The sequence below is a fragment of the Symphodus melops genome, assembly GCF_947650265.1.
Source record: "Symphodus melops genome assembly, chromosome: 6".
NCBI lineage: Eukaryota > Metazoa > Chordata > Actinopteri > Labriformes > Labridae > Symphodus > Symphodus melops.
Window position 1 is genome coordinate 25,569,730 of NC_136696.1, and position 17,590 is coordinate 25,587,319.

Genomic DNA, 17,590 nt, shown 5'->3' on the forward strand with positions numbered 1-17,590 from the left:
ATTGAACCCTGGACTCTTCCCCTGCCAACCCAAGACCCTACAGATTGAACGACTGCTGCTCCTGTGCTTCACAGACCGTGTTCTTTGTTTACACCACTTTCACTTATTCTACTGCATGAACTACTACTATTCTTTCTGCTGATTGTTTTGTTTCTCATTCATTTATTGTGTACTTTTTTTTTTATGTTGCCATCTTTGAGATTTTCCCCCACTTCAACGTGAAGCACATTGAGTTACTACCACTAGCGTCCACGACGTTTCATGAGACGTGCATGAAACGTCCATGTGCTACACTCAGCGTTATTAATATTTTGATTACAGGGACTGCTTTTGATCGTGGTAAAGAGCGACTTTGTCTGATAGGAACAGAGCTACTTTATCGCTATCACACTGGCCGTAATCAGTAAATGAAGTTATTTGGTACATAACATTCCGACAGTCAGGGAGGGGTGCACTTTAAATCTGAAGTACAATCAGTACATGGGCTTACAAACACGTCATATATGAAGAAGAAAAATGCAGAAGCAGCGTATTATTTTAGCAGATGAATCCAATAAGGAGACGATTTTTGTTTAATTACTGATTGTGAACCCAATTTTCTGTATGCACCCGTCTCTGCCGCAGATTTCTAGTGAGTTACCCAACAACCCCCCCCCTCTCCCCTCATGCCCTCGTACAGCCCTGCTGACATTCGATAATTTGTATTTGAAAATACTTGAAGACATTAAAATTGAAGCCTCCAATCAAAGACGGATAACTTTTAAAAAAAAACCCCGCAGGGGAAGACAGAGGGACACACAGGGTCTCTTTGTGCGTACTTATCATGAAGGGACCTTCAGTGCTCGGAGCATGACTCAAAAACAAATGATCCGTTCACAGAGAGATTCCAGACGACGATAACATGAAGGGCATTCGCTGGACTAACTCTAAGGGCTGATTTGTGAGGCAAATTGTTTCCATTCAAGAAGTCTGAGAGACTGTGCATAGATGAGAGGACACCACGAGGAAGACTGGCGCAGTGGGGCATGCTGTGTAACAGTAGCACTCCGCCCCAAGAAGCAGAATGTTTTCTTTGTTTTTCTACACTGGTCAGAGCCTGTCTGGTCATCAGTTCAGCTATTCCGAATAGGGTGAATTACATGTCCTAATTGGGGGTGTCTTTTCAGACGAGCCTTGCAGAAGAGGGCCAGATCAAGTTCAAATGATAAGCTTCAGGTTTCAGGTTTCCAATCCAGTTCAGTAAACATTGTGGTACCGATAACGTTCATGATGAGTGGCTGTAACAACAGAATAAATATTTAGATACGATCTCGAAATACAATCGTGTTTTATGGGCCGGCTTCGATGAAGACAGCTGATTTTAACTACACACCCGTGGCGTTTTTTTGTTTTTAACACATTCGCAGGACTCCTGAAAATTTCCCCAAAATTATTCGGTTGAGGCCAAATCTTTCCTCGAATTTCCCTGAAGGACCGCAGGTTGGAGGGCGGGGAGACACTTGTTTCATGTGACCTGTGAGCATGTAGCGTGGATGAAAAGGAGGATCCGTGAGGTCTGTGAGGATCGAGCTCTTCCACGCCGTTCGCCATCTTAAACTTCTGCGGTGCAATCCTACAGGTAAAGCTTCCCTCTGTGAACCACATACGAGCAAAACTGAAGAGTTAACTCAGCCAAGGGATAGATGAAAGGGAGAGGAGACACAGGGAGCACAGTGTGGACTGATACACTGCTTTAAGACTTGTTTTTCAAAGAGAAAAAGAAAACAGACTTTGACAGTTAGGAGGAAGCAAGGTCATCATGCTCGCCTGTTGACTTACTTCACCTTCAATGGAAATGTTTATTTACTTAATGTGATATATAACAGCTGAGTACGCTCACTTCCTGTGGACACAGTTCCAACACTGTTTTCATCCTGACAATTTTCAAAGCAGAGCCTTGTTTCTTTAAAAGGGCTATCTAAGATCTGTCAGGTCGTTTCCAAATGAACAGTGAGCAGAACATTATTGATTTCTTCAGTCAGTAGCAGTAAACTGTACAGAACCTGAACCAATCCTGTCCGGATTGATTTTGTCTTTGACGACACAACTTTCTGTGCTCGCTCTGATGTGAACTTTCAGAACATTAACCCCTACCTAAGAGGTTTTAAGGCCGGAAAAAAGGTCAAACATCCAGAAGAAGAGGACTGTCATTCCTTGCTCATGAGGACTAGAAACAGAAGGGGTTTAAGTGTCTTAACAGCAAGGGTTTAAGTGATGGTGGCCTTAATCCCATCTAAGATTCAAAAGAATGCAAGTAAACAAAGTCCACAATGAGACGGACATTTCGAGGCAGTTCATCACTTGCACTTCACTCCCGGCTTGGAGAGCGTCTGTGCCGACCACGCATGGAGACAGATCAGGGCATAAATACAGCCACCTGTTCAGCAAAACAGACGCAATATATGTGACCCCACCCAGCACACAGAGCTGGTGGGCATGTCAGAACAATGTTGAGGCAGTGATGTTATTGCAGTATTGTAAACAGCAGGTGAGTGATTTCCTTAACCCCTCCCTTACTGTTCAGTGAGGGCATGTACATAAATAAACTGCTTACATTCACACTGCAGCCTTTTTTTTTTTTTTTCTATTTTCTTTACATGAAAAAGGTGGACCTAAAAAGTGTTTTTTTTCCCCTTCGATCGGAGCACCTCAAATCTACACTGTAGCACACACTAAAGGTTCACCAAGCCCGGTATCTAAAGAGAAGCCTTACATAGCCGGAGGTCATACGCCTCATAACCACACAAACAAGTCCTGTGATTGGACGTTCTGCAGAAGGAAGATCGCTACGAGCAAATATAATCAACTGCTGCTCAATATGTCCAATACAATATTTAACTCCTGTTAGGAAATGTTCAAATTTAGTCGCCATGGTCGCAAGAGCAGAACCAAAAACTGCTCTTTGTGCATTTTACTGTTTTAATCCTACAACAGAGAATGATTGAGGCATTGTAATTGTAGAACCTGTACGGTATGAAAATCAGCTTTAATAATACTTTGAACAGTCTGTTTTAGATTGGCATCACAGGATGTTTGTCGGGCTAGCAGCTGAACAACTGAGGCTCAAATTGTTACACGTCATAAGACATTGATTTAAATCGACTAAACAGATGTAATCACAGTCAGATCTGTTCATGCTCTAATGAAGTTGAAGCAGTGATATCATAAGCATTTACTTACACACTGAAACTTTTTTCTTTGTTCTATTTGTCTCCTATTATTGTTTGAACTAGTTAATCATCTTTGACATCAGACTTGTCCATGTTTGTGTTTAGGGTTGCAAAGGGGAGGAGAGTTTCTGGTCAATTTTAGGTACATTTCCAGAAATATTTCATGGGACGTTAAGCTTGGGAACTTTGGAAATATTCCAAATCGGAAACTTTCCATGGGAATTAACTGGAAATTGAGGGAAATTAAATCAAACTGTAACATATCCAAGCATAAGTATAAACATTTTCTTTTGTCCTAAACAGAAATCTATAGAACGTAATACAATTAAAAAAAACATTTCAACAGATTAACGTCACATTTCTAAAATAGATCACTCCATAATATCGTCAAAACGTACTACCCTTTATGTATATATCCACAGGCTGTGTGGTCCAGGGTTATAGAATCATCTGTGCATGTGATGGAGGAGTGCAGTGTGCAGGTAGGGGGCGTGGCCTCAGTCGGCCTGCAGTAAGCAGTGTGCTCTGTGCATGTGATGGAGCAATAACAGTCTTAGTCAAGATTATGCTAAAATACATTTTCCCCAATTTTATTTAAGTTCCCTATAAATTCCAGTTAATTCCTATGGAAAGTTTCCAACTTTGAAAAGTCCCGAAAATTTCCAACCCTATTTGTGATTGGTCCCATCCTCACCGCATGATGTAACACTGCAGAGATTGGGAAACCCTGGGATGACTTACCTTGTGTTCATAATTGTGTTCACAATTCTTAACTTTTTCAATGTTTAACCAATTTTCGAAGGGTCTTAACAAGCACGCGAAAGAAAGGATATTTCTGTGACACTGAACTCTTCTCAAAAAGACATCTGTTTTGAGAATGACAGTGTGGTGGAGCATCACCCTACCAATTACCATCAAAGAGAAAGAGGCCTCTATTTTCCTCGAGACTAATACTGTATCTGGGTTTTCTATTAAAAAAAAAGAACTAACAAATGTCCCATTAATTAGGAACTTCAACTTGTCTGACAAACAAAAACATTTACAGTGTTCTTCTTAGAAAACCAAAAAGTCCATCAAATAAATATCACAATTTAATTTCTGTCCCAACCTCAGGCAAATCCATTTGAAGCTGAAGTGCGTGATGTATAAAAACAGGAAGTATGGGTCTGAATTTGAAAGAAAACTTTGTGAGAAATTTCAAAGCTAATCTCCTAAATCCTAATAAATGCACCGTGTCTCTCATGCAGCCAGGTCAATCTATCTCGAAACCACAAAATAAGCATTTCAGCGACAGTCGTCCTGAAATGCTCTGTAAATGTTCAGGATTGAATTTGTGGAAACGGCTGTCTCGAGCTCCGTGGAGTTTTAAGAAGAAAACTAAGCACATAGGAATATCTTTCTCTGCCATTAGACACAATAAACGAACGTTTCACTCACAGCTTCCGTGTGGATGGGATGGACAGCAAACAGCAACGCTGCCAACAAGCCAGAGGTCCTGTCCAGGAACAGTCGGCACACTCGCAGGAAAAGCACACATACAACTGCATGCAAAACGACGTTGAGCAGATGGTAAGAAGCTGCACTCAGCTCACTGAAGAGGTAGTTCAGTCTGAAGGTGAGCACTGTCAAGGGTCGGTAAGATTTATGGCTCCGCTCCTGCAGTTGGACATACAGAATTTAAAGTACAGTGTTCAAAGGCATGGTGTTACATGGTGTCACAAAGTTAAAGAGTCACCTGAAAGTCAAGGTTCAGTGGTTCCAATTGAATTATTAAAATGACCATTAGGAAACTATAACACGTTTTATGACCTAAGACATACCTGAAGACATGTCACAATATAAGATGGTACAAAAGATTTGATCATGAGACGTTTCTTTAAGGAAACATGATGTACCTCAGCCATGGGTGTTCCCCAGAAGTCATTGAGGAACAGATTGCGAAGAGGAGTTGAGGGCCGTAGATCCTTGTTGTCGAGAATGGCCGAGACATCATCAAACACGAAGCCACATGACAGACTGTTCCAGTAACATCCCACCACCAGTCCAGTCAAAAGTAAAATCTCCTTCCATGACACGACAGCCATGGCTGACCAAAGCCGTCATTGATCACTGGACAGGAAAGAAACACTTTGACAACCATCGAAACAGCAGCAACAAGATGTATAAACAGATGCTGGTCTGGTCATACAGTACTAATACGTATTAGATTTGAATTAGATATTAAAGCAACCATTCACTGTTTGGCACTGTTATTTGTGGCTTCCTTTCATTCCTATATGGACCAACTTCAAACAAGCCAAACCGTAAAAGCCAAAAGATTTTAACTATACAACAAACAAATGTGAGCAAATCTAGAATCTCTTCACTGGCTGGCTGCAAGTTGATTGCAGAATTGATTTTAAGATTCTGTTAAAAGGCAAAATATGGGCGGGTCCCTTACTATATTTCTGAGCTTTTTGGACGCAGTGGGAGATCCTCTGGCCTTTCCAGTGCTCAGGCTGATAAACTAAAGGAGGACGAGGCCCCCCAGCCATGCCAGAGCAGATTTAATTAATTTCAAGTTTCTTTGGTGTAGACATAACAATTACATTGGACAGATTATAGATGCATTGATTTTGAGCATTTTAGCACGTCCACAGGCGGCTTTTGAAAGGATGAAACAATTAAAATGAAAGAGAGAACAAAAATCAACAATAAAATAAAAAAGGATTTAAAAAAAACAAGCAAATGCAAATCATTTTCCATGTTAGTTACAAACTACAGAGCAGACAGCAAACAGCAGTCAGTCCCTCATTTATTTCTCTACTGAAGGCAAGCTTTTACATAATAAAGGTTCATTTTTTTTAATATTTGATTATATTCGTCTGTTTTTATATTCTGCTTGCCTTTAATGTGTCTTCTTTGTTAACTGTATTAAAAAGTCCTGTACAAATGAAACACAATAAGCTAGAATATAATAACACAGTACTCCCACTATTATGAATGGTATCTTATGTTGAGTTTACTGAATCGCTACATCCCCACAATATATATCAATGTTCATGTGAATGTTATTTGTTGTTTTAAGTCGTGATTTTTGTTTAAACTTTGGGAACAACTGGACTCATATCTGGGATGAGATGTGACTGTGACAGCCGTCGATACAAAGAAAGCACATCAGGATGGAGCTGAGAAGCAAACATGCTCAGTAAATGTCACATTCTTCCAGTCATTATTAGGTTGCGATATAGCAAATTAAGAACGCTCTTGTTTGAGATAGTAAAAAAAAAAAAAAGAACAACAAGAACAAGGAATTTCTTACCGGCTGCTGTTAGCTAATGATAAGGCTAGCTTAGCAGCTAACGCTATCGAGGCTGAATCAAGTCTTTTTAAAACTACATGAGGTGGGCACAAGTGTCTTGTAACACTTTCCTTAAATATCTTACGTACCGTGTCTATCAGAGGACGGATGGTGGCAGCTGAAGTAGTAGAAGTATTGTGTTTACAAACTATAACAGTGTGCAGCATTCGTTTATGGAAGCTAGCGTGAACGCATCTTCACTATCACTTCCGGTGCAGAGGTTAGCGCGCAACTTAAACGCTAGCTGACTCAAACGGAGATGATGTTTTGACAAACTTTTTAGTGTTTTATAGCCAATACAAATTCTTGAGAGACACGCGTGTTTATCTGTCAAGTGTCAGCAGCCTGGTAAAGCTCCTCTTTTCGGGTCCATTTTAGCTTTTTTTGTTATACTAGTTTGGTTTTGTCTCGGCTAGCTTCGTTAGCTCACCGGCGCTGTCAGTTGTCATTGGTAACCTAGCAGCCGAAGCATCATCATAACATGGCAAAATTAAGATGTGTATTTACTCATTTTGACTTAAATTAAACATTTATTCCGTATATGTCATATGACACTAACTCCAACAAAGATAAGTAAATGACAGCTAGTATTTTCGTTCAATTGTTTAAGGTGTAAATCACAGAGTAAGCTAAATCAGGTGTATTGATTTGTGTATGTTAAACAGCACATGAAATGGTTAGACACGCAGAAATAATAAGACAGCTAACTTAGCGAAAGTGTGTAAGCAACCTCTGAGAAGTCTCTATGGCCAACATGCCAGCTGCTCTTCAGTGGGACAAAGTGAGGGGACTCGACCCAGGGAAGTTGGAGGACCTCAATGATGAAGAAACACCGGGAGTCATCTTCAACATGTTCATTTCGGTAAATGTTCACACTTCACGTCTGTGTTCACTTGGCACCTAAAATGAATCTCAAGCCTCACTGGTTTAAGATGACTGCTCGATTCCTTGCATTGTTATCTCGATTCCTGCTTCCCCTTTATTATTTAATTAAATTGCTTTGTTATTTTAACTGACTTTCAGGATCAGACAATTGTTGCTTCTTTCTTTTGATTCAGTTTAATTGCATCTATTTTTCTGGATCTTTGTTTGTCATTAAGATGAGACATACTATATTAATCCCGCAAGGGGAAATTCAGTGAAATTCATGCAACTACACACAGGCTAAAGTACACACGCACGCACGCACACACACGTGCACAAACAGGATCATATGGACACGCAATAATGGAGTGAGAGCAGTCCTGAGCTGGGGGTGCCTGGCTCAAGGGGACCTTGGCAGCGCTCAGAAAGTGAACTGTCACCTCTCCAGTTATAGACCAATTTTCAGACTTGATCCACATCAGGACTTGAACTGGCAACCCTGCAGTTCCCAACCCAAGTCCCTTCAGACTTGACATACTGTGCATTACATTCTGATCTCACCCTTTTGTTTACACTTCATAGACTCAAAAGCACTTTGAAAACGTCTCATTTAAAGAGAGAAATAAAGGAGGTATATTTACGCTGATCCAAGATTATCATTCCATTAGCTGTTTAACAGTTATGCGCTGACAGAGCCTCTCCTTTTTGTTGGCATTATTTTACATAGGTGCTGTCTTCTGAGATTCTCTCTATTTACATGAAACTTGAAGTTACTCAGACATTTGCAACTCACCATGTTTCAATGAAACATTGTTGTCCATGTAGGCTGGAGAATGGGAGGTGGAGGATAAAGCTCCAGAGGACATCATTCAGGTCTTCAGAGTGTTTCAAGCCCTGTTGAAGGTGCACAATCTTCTCATTGCTTGTCAGTTCTCACCACAGTATTCATGTTGTCATGGTTTGACATACTCTCTCTGTCTTCCTGTTAGAGGAAAGATCAGGAACTTTCTCGCACCGATGACTTCATTCATAACATGGGTTTGAAGCAGATCAAAAAGGGTAAGCACACATTTAAATCTCAGCAGTAAAACTTGAACACATCTCTAAGTTTTACTTACAAACGAAACAGTTAATTGAATTGGTGATCATGACTTTGTAATGTAGAAAAGGAACTCATCGCCAAGGTGTCGAGGCTGGAACAAGAGTGTAAGGTAATGCTTTCCCTCTTATTTGATCTTACTTTTCTGCAAACTTACTTACGTGACATTAGTTGGATCTTCTTTATTCCTGAGACTGCGGTCAGCACCTTGTTGAACGAGGAAACACAAACATTAATGTGGAATGTGATTTGCTCTTTCCTGAGTTACTTCCGTAAACAAAAGCAGCAACAACAACTTCCATCTAAATCTTTAAGCCAATCATAGGGGGGGGGGGCAAACCCAGCTACAAACGGATTGGTTGTATGGACCACTGGATGACAACACCTAAGAAGATTACAGTTAATACCTTGCATGTTCAGCTATTACTTCTAGTTCGAACCTTCTTTATTATATCTCAATTTCAAACTTGCACGTTATCCGAATTGACACGCTATGTCCGTCTGTTAAAGTAAGTCGGTATGTACCGTAGCTACCTTTGTGACAGTGTGTGCATTAATAGTTCTTTGAACAAATGGAGGTGATGGAGGACTCTGAGGTTTCCTGGTGGGGGTTGTTTGGGTGTTTACGTGTCTTGTTTCCGGTCTGAAGGCTCAACCAACCGGCTCAGGGCCGGACACCCGCTTTCTCAGGAATGAGATCCGTCAGCTCGAGAATCAGCTGGAGCAGAGGGAGAAGGAGTTGACCCAATGCAAGAAAGACATGGGGAAAGAAAAGACAACCAACTCTGAGGTATGAGCATGTTAACTTGAATTCCCCCTGCATACGGTAGCATAGGAGCGAAGCATTAGGATTGAGTCCTCGGATGGCCTAGGAGTATTAGGTCACGAGGTAGCACACATGCTCAGTACTTCGAAGGTGCTGACAAGATTTTTTGTTTCTACAGGAGGAACTTATGGAAAGGATAGAGTTATCGGTCCACATTAAGTACCAACACGCTGAGAGATACAACCGTTGTTTACATTTTCCAACGGCAAATATTCACAATTAGTGACACACAGGACTGTTTTAGGAAAGCTGGACAGCCAAATCACTGAAGAATACTTCCTCGCAGGAAGTATTCTTCCTGAAAAAGCAAAAATATTAATAAATGAAGAGGTCTTTAAATCCTTGGGCGTCCAGTACACTCGATCAAATCTATTGAAAAATGCACATGGAACGCGTGTTAAATTTAGACTTTGTTTTGTGCATTTTCTACTCTCTGTTTGTTGGTTGTTAGTTGGTTGCACAAGCAGAGGCGGCGGAGGAGGAGGTCAAGAAGCTGAAAAGAGAGGTACGTGGCAGCTGGCACTACATCTTACAGATCATAAAAATCTATTTTTTTTATTCAGTTCTCCATCTATTTCTCAGGGTGGGACTCAGACTGTAGGTGTCAGAAAATCCTTACAGCTTTAGAAAATTTGACCACTTCACGCACATGTGGAGAAATTCCCCAGATGTTCTTTCCTTCTAATCTGAAACATGCACACCCTACACGATTTGAAAATAAGGAATCTTTACAACACGGGATGTTTTAAAAATGATTGGGTTTGACGAAGGGGGCAAAAAGGGGGGCTGATATGGCACTGTATTAGTGCCTCGTGATGAGAAATAAAAACTGCTGGCGTCTGGCACATGTGCTAACAATCATTAGGGGCTACGTCAGGAGTTTGGACCCAAACTCCTGTAGTCTGGACCTGGCTTTATCCCCTACTTTTTCTGCTTTTCCTTCTTTTAATGTCTGCTTCTGAAATGTCATCATCTCTTTTCATCTCTTTCTTCTCCATCGTCTAAGATAAAAAAGCTTAAGAAAAAGGTAAGAGTAGAGGTAGTGATGTCAGATGTGTCATTATTATATCTAGCGTCTCTAGATTAGTGTACACTCACGGGACAGTGGGTCAAGTTCCCGCTGTGAGACTCATTGTGTCCTTCCCCGCACCGCGACAGAACGAGCAGCTCCAGCAGGATGTGGACTTCTATCGCGGCGAGCTGGAGCAGAAGGAGCTCGCTCCGTCCAAAGACGAGAGCGCAGAGACCCAGAAGAAGCTCATTTTGGCTAACCGCCAGCTCTACCAGTACATGGAAGACATTCAGGTATTTAACTCTGGATGAATGAGCTGACAGAATGTTATCTGGCACACCTGGTGGTACGAGTGCTGCAGTCTTTGAGAAACGCGGTACCAGCAAGGCGTTTGGCGAAGGACAAACCCTGCACCTGCCAAAAAGACCCGCCAGATCATGTTGATGTCAATTAGTACGTTTTATGATGTCACCTTGTCTTATTTATGCTTTTGCTCTCACCAGCGCACTGAGGATGAAAACGCGCACCTGAAAACACAGAACGAGCAGATGCAGAAAAGTCTGGAGGAGTCTGTGAAGGAAATGGAGAAGATGACGGACGAGTACAACAAGATGAAGATTGTGGTGCAGCAGACGGACTCCATCATGGACCAGCTCAGGAAAGAGAGGGATCACGCCAAGCTACAAGTAATGACCCTCCTTCTTCGATGAATTCCTGTTTGCATCCAGAGTCAGCGGTGGGGCTCGGAGACGGTGCTCTCCATAAAATGAGTCGGCCGAAACCGTTTATCACTTAACTACCATGTTATCAGCGACAGGATGGGGTGCATCTGTAAAAAAAGACTCCAGGCTTTAAGCTGTCTCTTGTGTGTGTGTTTTTACATCTTTGTTTGATCGATATTACTGAGTTACTTGACTCTGTGTGTGTGTGTGTGTGTGTGTGTGTGTTTAACGTGCAGGTGAGAGAATTGACAGATAAGATTCACAGCATGGCTGAAGACGATGATCCAATTATGGCCGCGGTCAATTCCAAAGTGGAGGAGTGGAAGGTAGGTGTGAATCTAACGACTCTAACTCCTCTTGGCTTTTCTTTCCTTAACTGCGACCTTGTTTAAAAAAATATGTGCAACAAAGGTGAAGAGGTGTAACCTATGGAGCAAAGTCTGCGACTTTATTAGTCCTGTCTGACTGTAGGAAAATAAACTATACCGCCCCTCAAGGACCTTTTTATGAACTCATAAACGTTATGACTACAGGAGCACTTGGACTGACACACAGGATAATTCCAGTGTAAAGACGCTTTGCCAGCTAAGTTCTGTTACACTGAACCAGTTAGTGCCAATCAAAAAGGCGATTCTTCGATGTAAGACAGCGGGGGCGTCTACAAAAGTGTCACACACAGCAGGAGAAAATAAAAGTGTAGGTTTGTATAAAGAAGGAGGCTAAGTATTAATTAAGACTGATGAAGAAAGGCTGGGTTTTCATAAGTTATAATCAGGTTAGCTAAGTTTGATCATGTCATTTTTCTTTCATTGTAGGTGAATTTTTTTTTTTTTTTTTACACGTTCCAAATAAAACATTTCAGTGAAATCCCATCATCCCGTCTCTACCTGCCGTCAAATGGTAGGCAAGTCAATTGATAGAGCACATTTCATGGTACACTCAGTGTGTCAGGGGAATACAGGAATCATTTACTTCCACAGTCCATGATTAATATGAAGCCAACATCAGACACACCGTCCATCACAGTTGTGATTTATGGAGTGATACTCAAATTTTAAAAGCAGTTATGTACTGTGTGGGGAGCAAATGAGGTGTTTTTAGGACTGGAGAGTCATCGTGACAGATTTTCTGAGTTAACCCGTCTCCCCATATCATGTCTGTGAAGTTTGTGGACACACTAGAGTTTTTTGTGTACCTTTTACGAAGCATTAGTCAAGAGCTCCGAACAGTATGCACAGAAGAGACTTCTTTTTTTTTTTTTTTTTTTTCAGTTCCTTCTGCCTCATCAGGGATTTTGGTGTAGTCGTGTTAACCTGACCTGATCTTTTCCTCTCCACCCTCAGAGAGTGCTCTCCGGAAAGGACGACGAAATACTGGTGTACCAGCAGATGATCCGTGACCTGAGGGAGAAGCTGCGTTCGGCACAGTTAGACTTGGATAAAAGCAACATCCTCGCCTTGCAGCAGGTAGTGCCGTTACATCATCCAGGTGGATTAGTTTGCATGAGAAGCGCTATACAGCGACATACACGCTAAAGTACATCTCTCAGGAGATGTGGTCATAGATTGGAGAAATTGGCTTTAAATAGAACAAACTGTTTTTCCTTGGAGATACTACAAACTGGGATTTCTTTAACATCAAGGAACAATTTTAATGATTCCATCCATATGTTGCTGTATAAATATTTGATACTTGATTCCCAACCTGATCCCAGTCTGTGGGGCTACGTGTTCTGGCTGTAGGACGTATGGATGCTTGAGGATCAAAACAGGTTCTTGTAAAGCATCATCAGATGTGTTTTTTTGGCACTCATGTCGAAGAGGCTTTAAACATGACAGTGGGCTCTAGATTTATTCCGTCTACCTTACATATCCATACGGGCACGCTGACAGTCCTAATCACAACATGGAAATTATTACTTTCTGTTTATCGTGTTCACTGGAGCAGGAAGTCCTGACCTGGACATGGTTTGTCTTTTCATGTTCTTTCATCTCTCCTGTCAGTTTTCCTATTTTCCGCTCTCTCTCTTTGCTCTCTGTCTCTCTCATGTTTTCATCAACCTGTCAACATGTCCTTCTTTTCGCCTCTCTATCGCTGTCCTGGGCAAAGGTCATATATGAGCTCTGCACCGTAAGTTTCATTGTGTGCCTCTTACCACCTTTTCCCTCAATGCTTTTATTTCATAAATGCCTTTAATGATAAAAGTGTCAATAATCCTGTGTGTCATAATCATAAATTTGTCCTTTTTTTCATTTTTTTTCTTTGCTGGTGTTTGTTAAAGGCCGTCCAAGAGAGGGATAATCAAATCAAGATGCTGGGTGACCAGGTGGAGCAGTACACGGGGGAAATGGAGAAGCACACGCTGCTAATTGAGGAGCTAAAGACGTCCACTAAGAAAGAGAAAGGTGGGTTAGGATTTCTGATTGAACACCTTCGAAACCACGGCCAATAACTGTGTGGTCCAAAACCATCCGAGCACATCCACTTCAAAGTCAAGAAGTTAAAGTAGATAAAAGGAACTTTGTTGAGTTTGAGGGCCTCTGGGGTCGAAGTTGTGTGTTAAAGTTACCATGGTGATGTAGGGTCGGCTTCATGGTACTGAAAAATGGGAGTTCACAGACCTCCCTTCCACATTAATCTTCATTTGTAATGCATCTCCCAGTTCTTTGTTCTGAGCCACCTTACCAATACAACTATTTGATTTATCTTTACTTCTGCTTCACGACACAAATTCCATTGACTAACCACTCCTCTTTCTGTGAGCTCCTGACTTGTTTGTTTTTAAATGATTTACTTACATTTAAGACAGATATGTAGCTCTTCAATAGCGCCGGTTGAGTGTGCGCTTGCAAGGATAAGTGTTTCTGCCGGTCGGCTTGTGGTAGAAAGTGTTAAAGTTTAGGAGATGGAACCTAATTGTACTATTTTGTTCAAACAATGTATTTATTTACACGTGCTGCTCCCTTTAGGGAACTATCAACCTGATTGATATGCGGGTTCTAATAGTTGAGGATTAAACTATTCAATCATTGAGCTGTAGAAAACATTGGGCCGTGTGACGTTTAATATCCAAATATTCTTTTTGGTCGTCGCAAATGAACGTTTTTGTTTTTTCTTCACCCAGGCCTACCTCCAACCGTGCAGCAGAGAAAGATGGAAGATCTGAAGTCCAGGCTAGAAACGGCAGAGGCCAGAGCCGAGGATGCCCAGCGAGCGGCAAAGCTCGCAGAAGTTCATGCTGAGGAGAAAGACAAAGCGCTCATTGAGGCTTCAAATCGCCTGAGCCAATATGAGTCTGTACGTCCTCAAATACCTTCTGTCTCTTTAAGTACTTATTTCAAATTCATCAGGGGTTTTTTTTTGGGGTTTTTCGGTCCAAACTAAATGATGTGAAACCAAAATGACAAGAAGAAAGGCTTGTGTTTGTTTTCTTGTCCATCATCACCATTATAGAACACTTCGACATGACAGCGTGACGAGTGTTATCAACCTTCTTCATTCATTCATCCACAGGCTGAGGGTTTGTCTTTAGCTGTGTCCAATCATGTCCTGATTTCCCCACAAAGCTTTTAATTGAAGCTCAAAGAGGTGAAACAAGATGTCTGTGGATGAATATTCAGTGTCTGCTTTGTTTCTGTGTCGCAGGGCACTTATGGCCTGGAGGCGGCCATTTTGGAAATCAAAGAATGTAAAAATCAAATTAGGGTGAGGGATCGTGAAGCAGAGGCCATGACCAAAGAGATCAACCAGCTCGAAATGAGAATCAATGACCTTATGGATGAAAATGAGGACTTCCGAGAAAAACTAGGTCTGAAAAAACTTAAAAGAAAATCTTTACTTATTCAGTGTTTCAGTCTATTTTGACAACTTGATGTATTAGCTGTGTCATTGATTTCTTTAATTCGGGTTCCTCTGTGTCTCTATCAATCTATCACAAGGTCTGGGACCAAAGCAGGAAGTGGATCTGACAGAGTTCAAGCGAGCCAAAGAACTCAGACAACGGCAGTACAAAGCCGAAAACCAGGTCCTCACCAAAGAGGTAAAGAAGTGTGAATCAAAACCTCTTCTGACGTAACCACTGAGGAGCTCTCGTCTCACTCTTTGATATCCTCCCAGATTGAAAGGCTGGAAGAGGAGAGACTCGAGCTGAAGAAAGCGATCAGACGCATGGTGAAAGAAAGAGGTGAGGCAGATCTCACTGAATTACAGAACAAGTCAATTCAAAAAAACTCTATTTGTCCCCGGAGGGAAATTCAGAACATGTATTGTTGGTATCAGAGCAACAAATACAAAAAAACTGTCTGCAAAACAGAGACTTACTAAAGAACTGGATTTCACCCTGACGGCTTCAGGGGTTTTACAGGATACAGCAGTGTGTTGGATTCCACCCAGGAGACGAAAACCAAAACACACCAAAGTTATATTCTTTTCTAGTCTAAACTAGGATTGCACAACAACTGTTTTGATTCACAAAAGGTAGTGCATGCTGTTTGGTCATGTTTGGTTTAATCTGTAGGAACGCTGATTGTTTTGGCTGAAATAATAATCTTAGCGCTCATCACATCGATCTCATATTGATTATTTTAGTCTTGTTGCAATGACATGCAGGCCAGCAAAAACCCAGATACCCAAACCTCTGCGTCTATAGATGAAAATCAGAACCAGTGAGTTCTGCTGTAGATTTCACGGCTCCATTAAAGAGAAATGGAGATAAGGCTGATCACTTTTGTCTTTAGTTTATCTCTCGCTCACTGAGCCAGCTTCTCTCTCTCAGGCCAAATTCGAAGTTCAAAATGAAACCGTGCAAATGTTAAACAGAGTAAGGGTTCATGTTTTAGACTCTGCTTTGTGTCAAGTGCTAACAACAATCAGCTGTGTTTTCAGGGCTCCCACATTCAAGCCTGCAGCTGGAGGATGACGTCTGGTCCAGCACGAGCGAGCGACTCTCACGCAAACAGAGCGCCACTCGCACAGACGAAGAAATCCGAGTGAAGGTAAGCTCCCGGATACTCACCTGAGTGTGGATCAAGGCCAAGTGTTTCAAAGGTAGACAACTGATCCAAAAAGTAAAAAAAAAGGATTCATTGTGTCTATCATTGAATACAATCAACAAAAAGGATTTGTTTGGCTGTAATGATCTGGAATATTCAAGTTTAGATCCAAGTCCCCTCTTCTAATCGGAAATAATAATAATAATGAATAGCAGCTATAATGAAACTTCCTGTAAAGTTTTAATGAACCTCTCTCTCTCTCTCTCTCTCTCTCTCTCTCTCTCTCTCTCTCTCTCTCTCTCTCTCTCTCTCTCTCTCTCTCTCTCTCTCTCTCTCTCTCTCTCTCTCTCTCTCTCTCTCTCTCTCTCTCTCTCTCTCTCTCTCTCTCTCTCTCTCTCTCTCTCTCTCTCTCTCTTCCCCCCCCCCTCCCTCCAGAATGAGTACCTCGAACAAGAACTGAGCAAAAAGGAGAGAGAACTGGAACTGCACAAGACCCAGTTTCATGTCAAACGTAAGTACAGCCCTGCATTCCAAGTTCATATTTTTCCCTGTTGTGGTTTTGGTCGGTCTGGTAATCCTTAAAGTATCACAGGATACACGGCAGGGGCCCCGGCTTTACTGATTTTGTTCTCGTCTGTGCTTCATACACTCTTAGTGGATGAACTGTCAAAAGTTAAAAGAGACCTGGAGGCTGCACTTGCAGATGTTCTGCAAGCACTGAAGATAACCCAGGAGAACGTTTCATCTGGTGCTGCTCTCAATATCCCCAGTGTGGAGAGGCTGGCTAATGTAAGTGATACCGATGCACCCAACGAGATATAAAACACAAAGGTTTGGGGTCGCCGGTGGCGCAGCGGCAGTGCGCGCGATCCCACGTATTGAGGCTCAGTCCTCGCGCGCGGGCGGCCCGGGTTCGCGTCCGGCCTGTGGCCCATTTCCCGCATGTCTCTCCCCACTCTCTCCCCCTTTCCGACTCTATCCACTTTCCTCCCTCTATAATAAAGGCATAAAAACGCCAAAAAATAAAAAACACAAAGGTTTGAGCTTCTGTTGTCATGACTACGAGCAGGTTTTGATCAGCTCAGTCTTTTTCATCTACACAGTTGCAGTTGTTCAAAGTCACTTTAACTTTGTTTCAACATGAAAGGTGTCTGGCTGAGATTAAAGGGGACTGCTGGAGGGTATTTTGACATCTTTTAGGAGCTTCTGTAGATTCTTTCTGCCGACAGCTGCAAAAAAAGAGAGTAATCATTGTCACTTCTGAGACCACGTGTGCCTGTTCACTGGTTGCTTCAAGGACATGCTTTTATCACTGAAAGGCTCAGACTGTTTTAGAAAATGTAAATCAACTTTACTTCAGGGTTCCCTACAGAGATGGACATTGTTACATTGCTACTTGTTATATCGCTTCATTTAAAGCTCACATATTGTCCTCCTTTTCAACAAGATTGAGCAAGTCTGTTTCGCCGTCTTTGCCAGCACAGCGTGCTATAAACTTTTCAAAACACGATGAATGGGGGATGCATT

The 17,590-nt window shown here is 41.8% G+C and overlaps 2 protein-coding genes across 2 annotated transcripts in view; one reads left to right on the forward strand and one right to left on the reverse strand.

Moving 5' to 3' along the window:
* tmtc3 (transmembrane O-mannosyltransferase targeting cadherins 3) overlaps positions 1-6,749 on the reverse strand; it is a 28,937-nt gene extending 22,188 nt beyond the window's left edge. Inside the window, exons 1-3 of the mRNA XM_079345406.1 lie at positions 6,639-6,749; positions 5,105-5,318; positions 4,647-4,865 (exon numbers count right to left, since the gene is read on the reverse strand). Coding sequence (XP_079201532.1) covers positions 4,647-4,865; positions 5,105-5,293 — 408 coding nt within the window. The 5' untranslated portion in view covers positions 5,294-5,318; positions 6,639-6,749. The remainder of the gene's footprint in view (positions 1-4,646; positions 4,866-5,104; positions 5,319-6,638) is intronic.
* Positions 6,664-17,590, forward strand: part of cep290 (centrosomal protein 290) — a 37,058-nt gene continuing 26,131 nt past the window's right edge. Inside the window, exons 1-18 of the mRNA XM_079345405.1 lie at positions 6,664-7,411; positions 8,239-8,316; positions 8,403-8,472; positions 8,578-8,624; positions 9,162-9,302; positions 9,790-9,843; positions 10,497-10,643; positions 10,854-11,036; positions 11,309-11,398; positions 12,416-12,538; positions 13,354-13,477; positions 14,197-14,369; positions 14,718-14,880; positions 15,011-15,111; positions 15,189-15,255; positions 15,957-16,066; positions 16,499-16,574; positions 16,719-16,852. Coding sequence (XP_079201531.1) covers positions 7,295-7,411; positions 8,239-8,316; positions 8,403-8,472; positions 8,578-8,624; positions 9,162-9,302; positions 9,790-9,843; positions 10,497-10,643; positions 10,854-11,036; positions 11,309-11,398; positions 12,416-12,538; positions 13,354-13,477; positions 14,197-14,369; positions 14,718-14,880; positions 15,011-15,111; positions 15,189-15,255; positions 15,957-16,066; positions 16,499-16,574; positions 16,719-16,852 — 1,998 coding nt within the window. The 5' untranslated portion in view covers positions 6,664-7,294. The remainder of the gene's footprint in view (positions 7,412-8,238; positions 8,317-8,402; positions 8,473-8,577; positions 8,625-9,161; positions 9,303-9,789; positions 9,844-10,496; positions 10,644-10,853; positions 11,037-11,308; positions 11,399-12,415; positions 12,539-13,353; positions 13,478-14,196; positions 14,370-14,717; positions 14,881-15,010; positions 15,112-15,188; positions 15,256-15,956; positions 16,067-16,498; positions 16,575-16,718; positions 16,853-17,590) is intronic.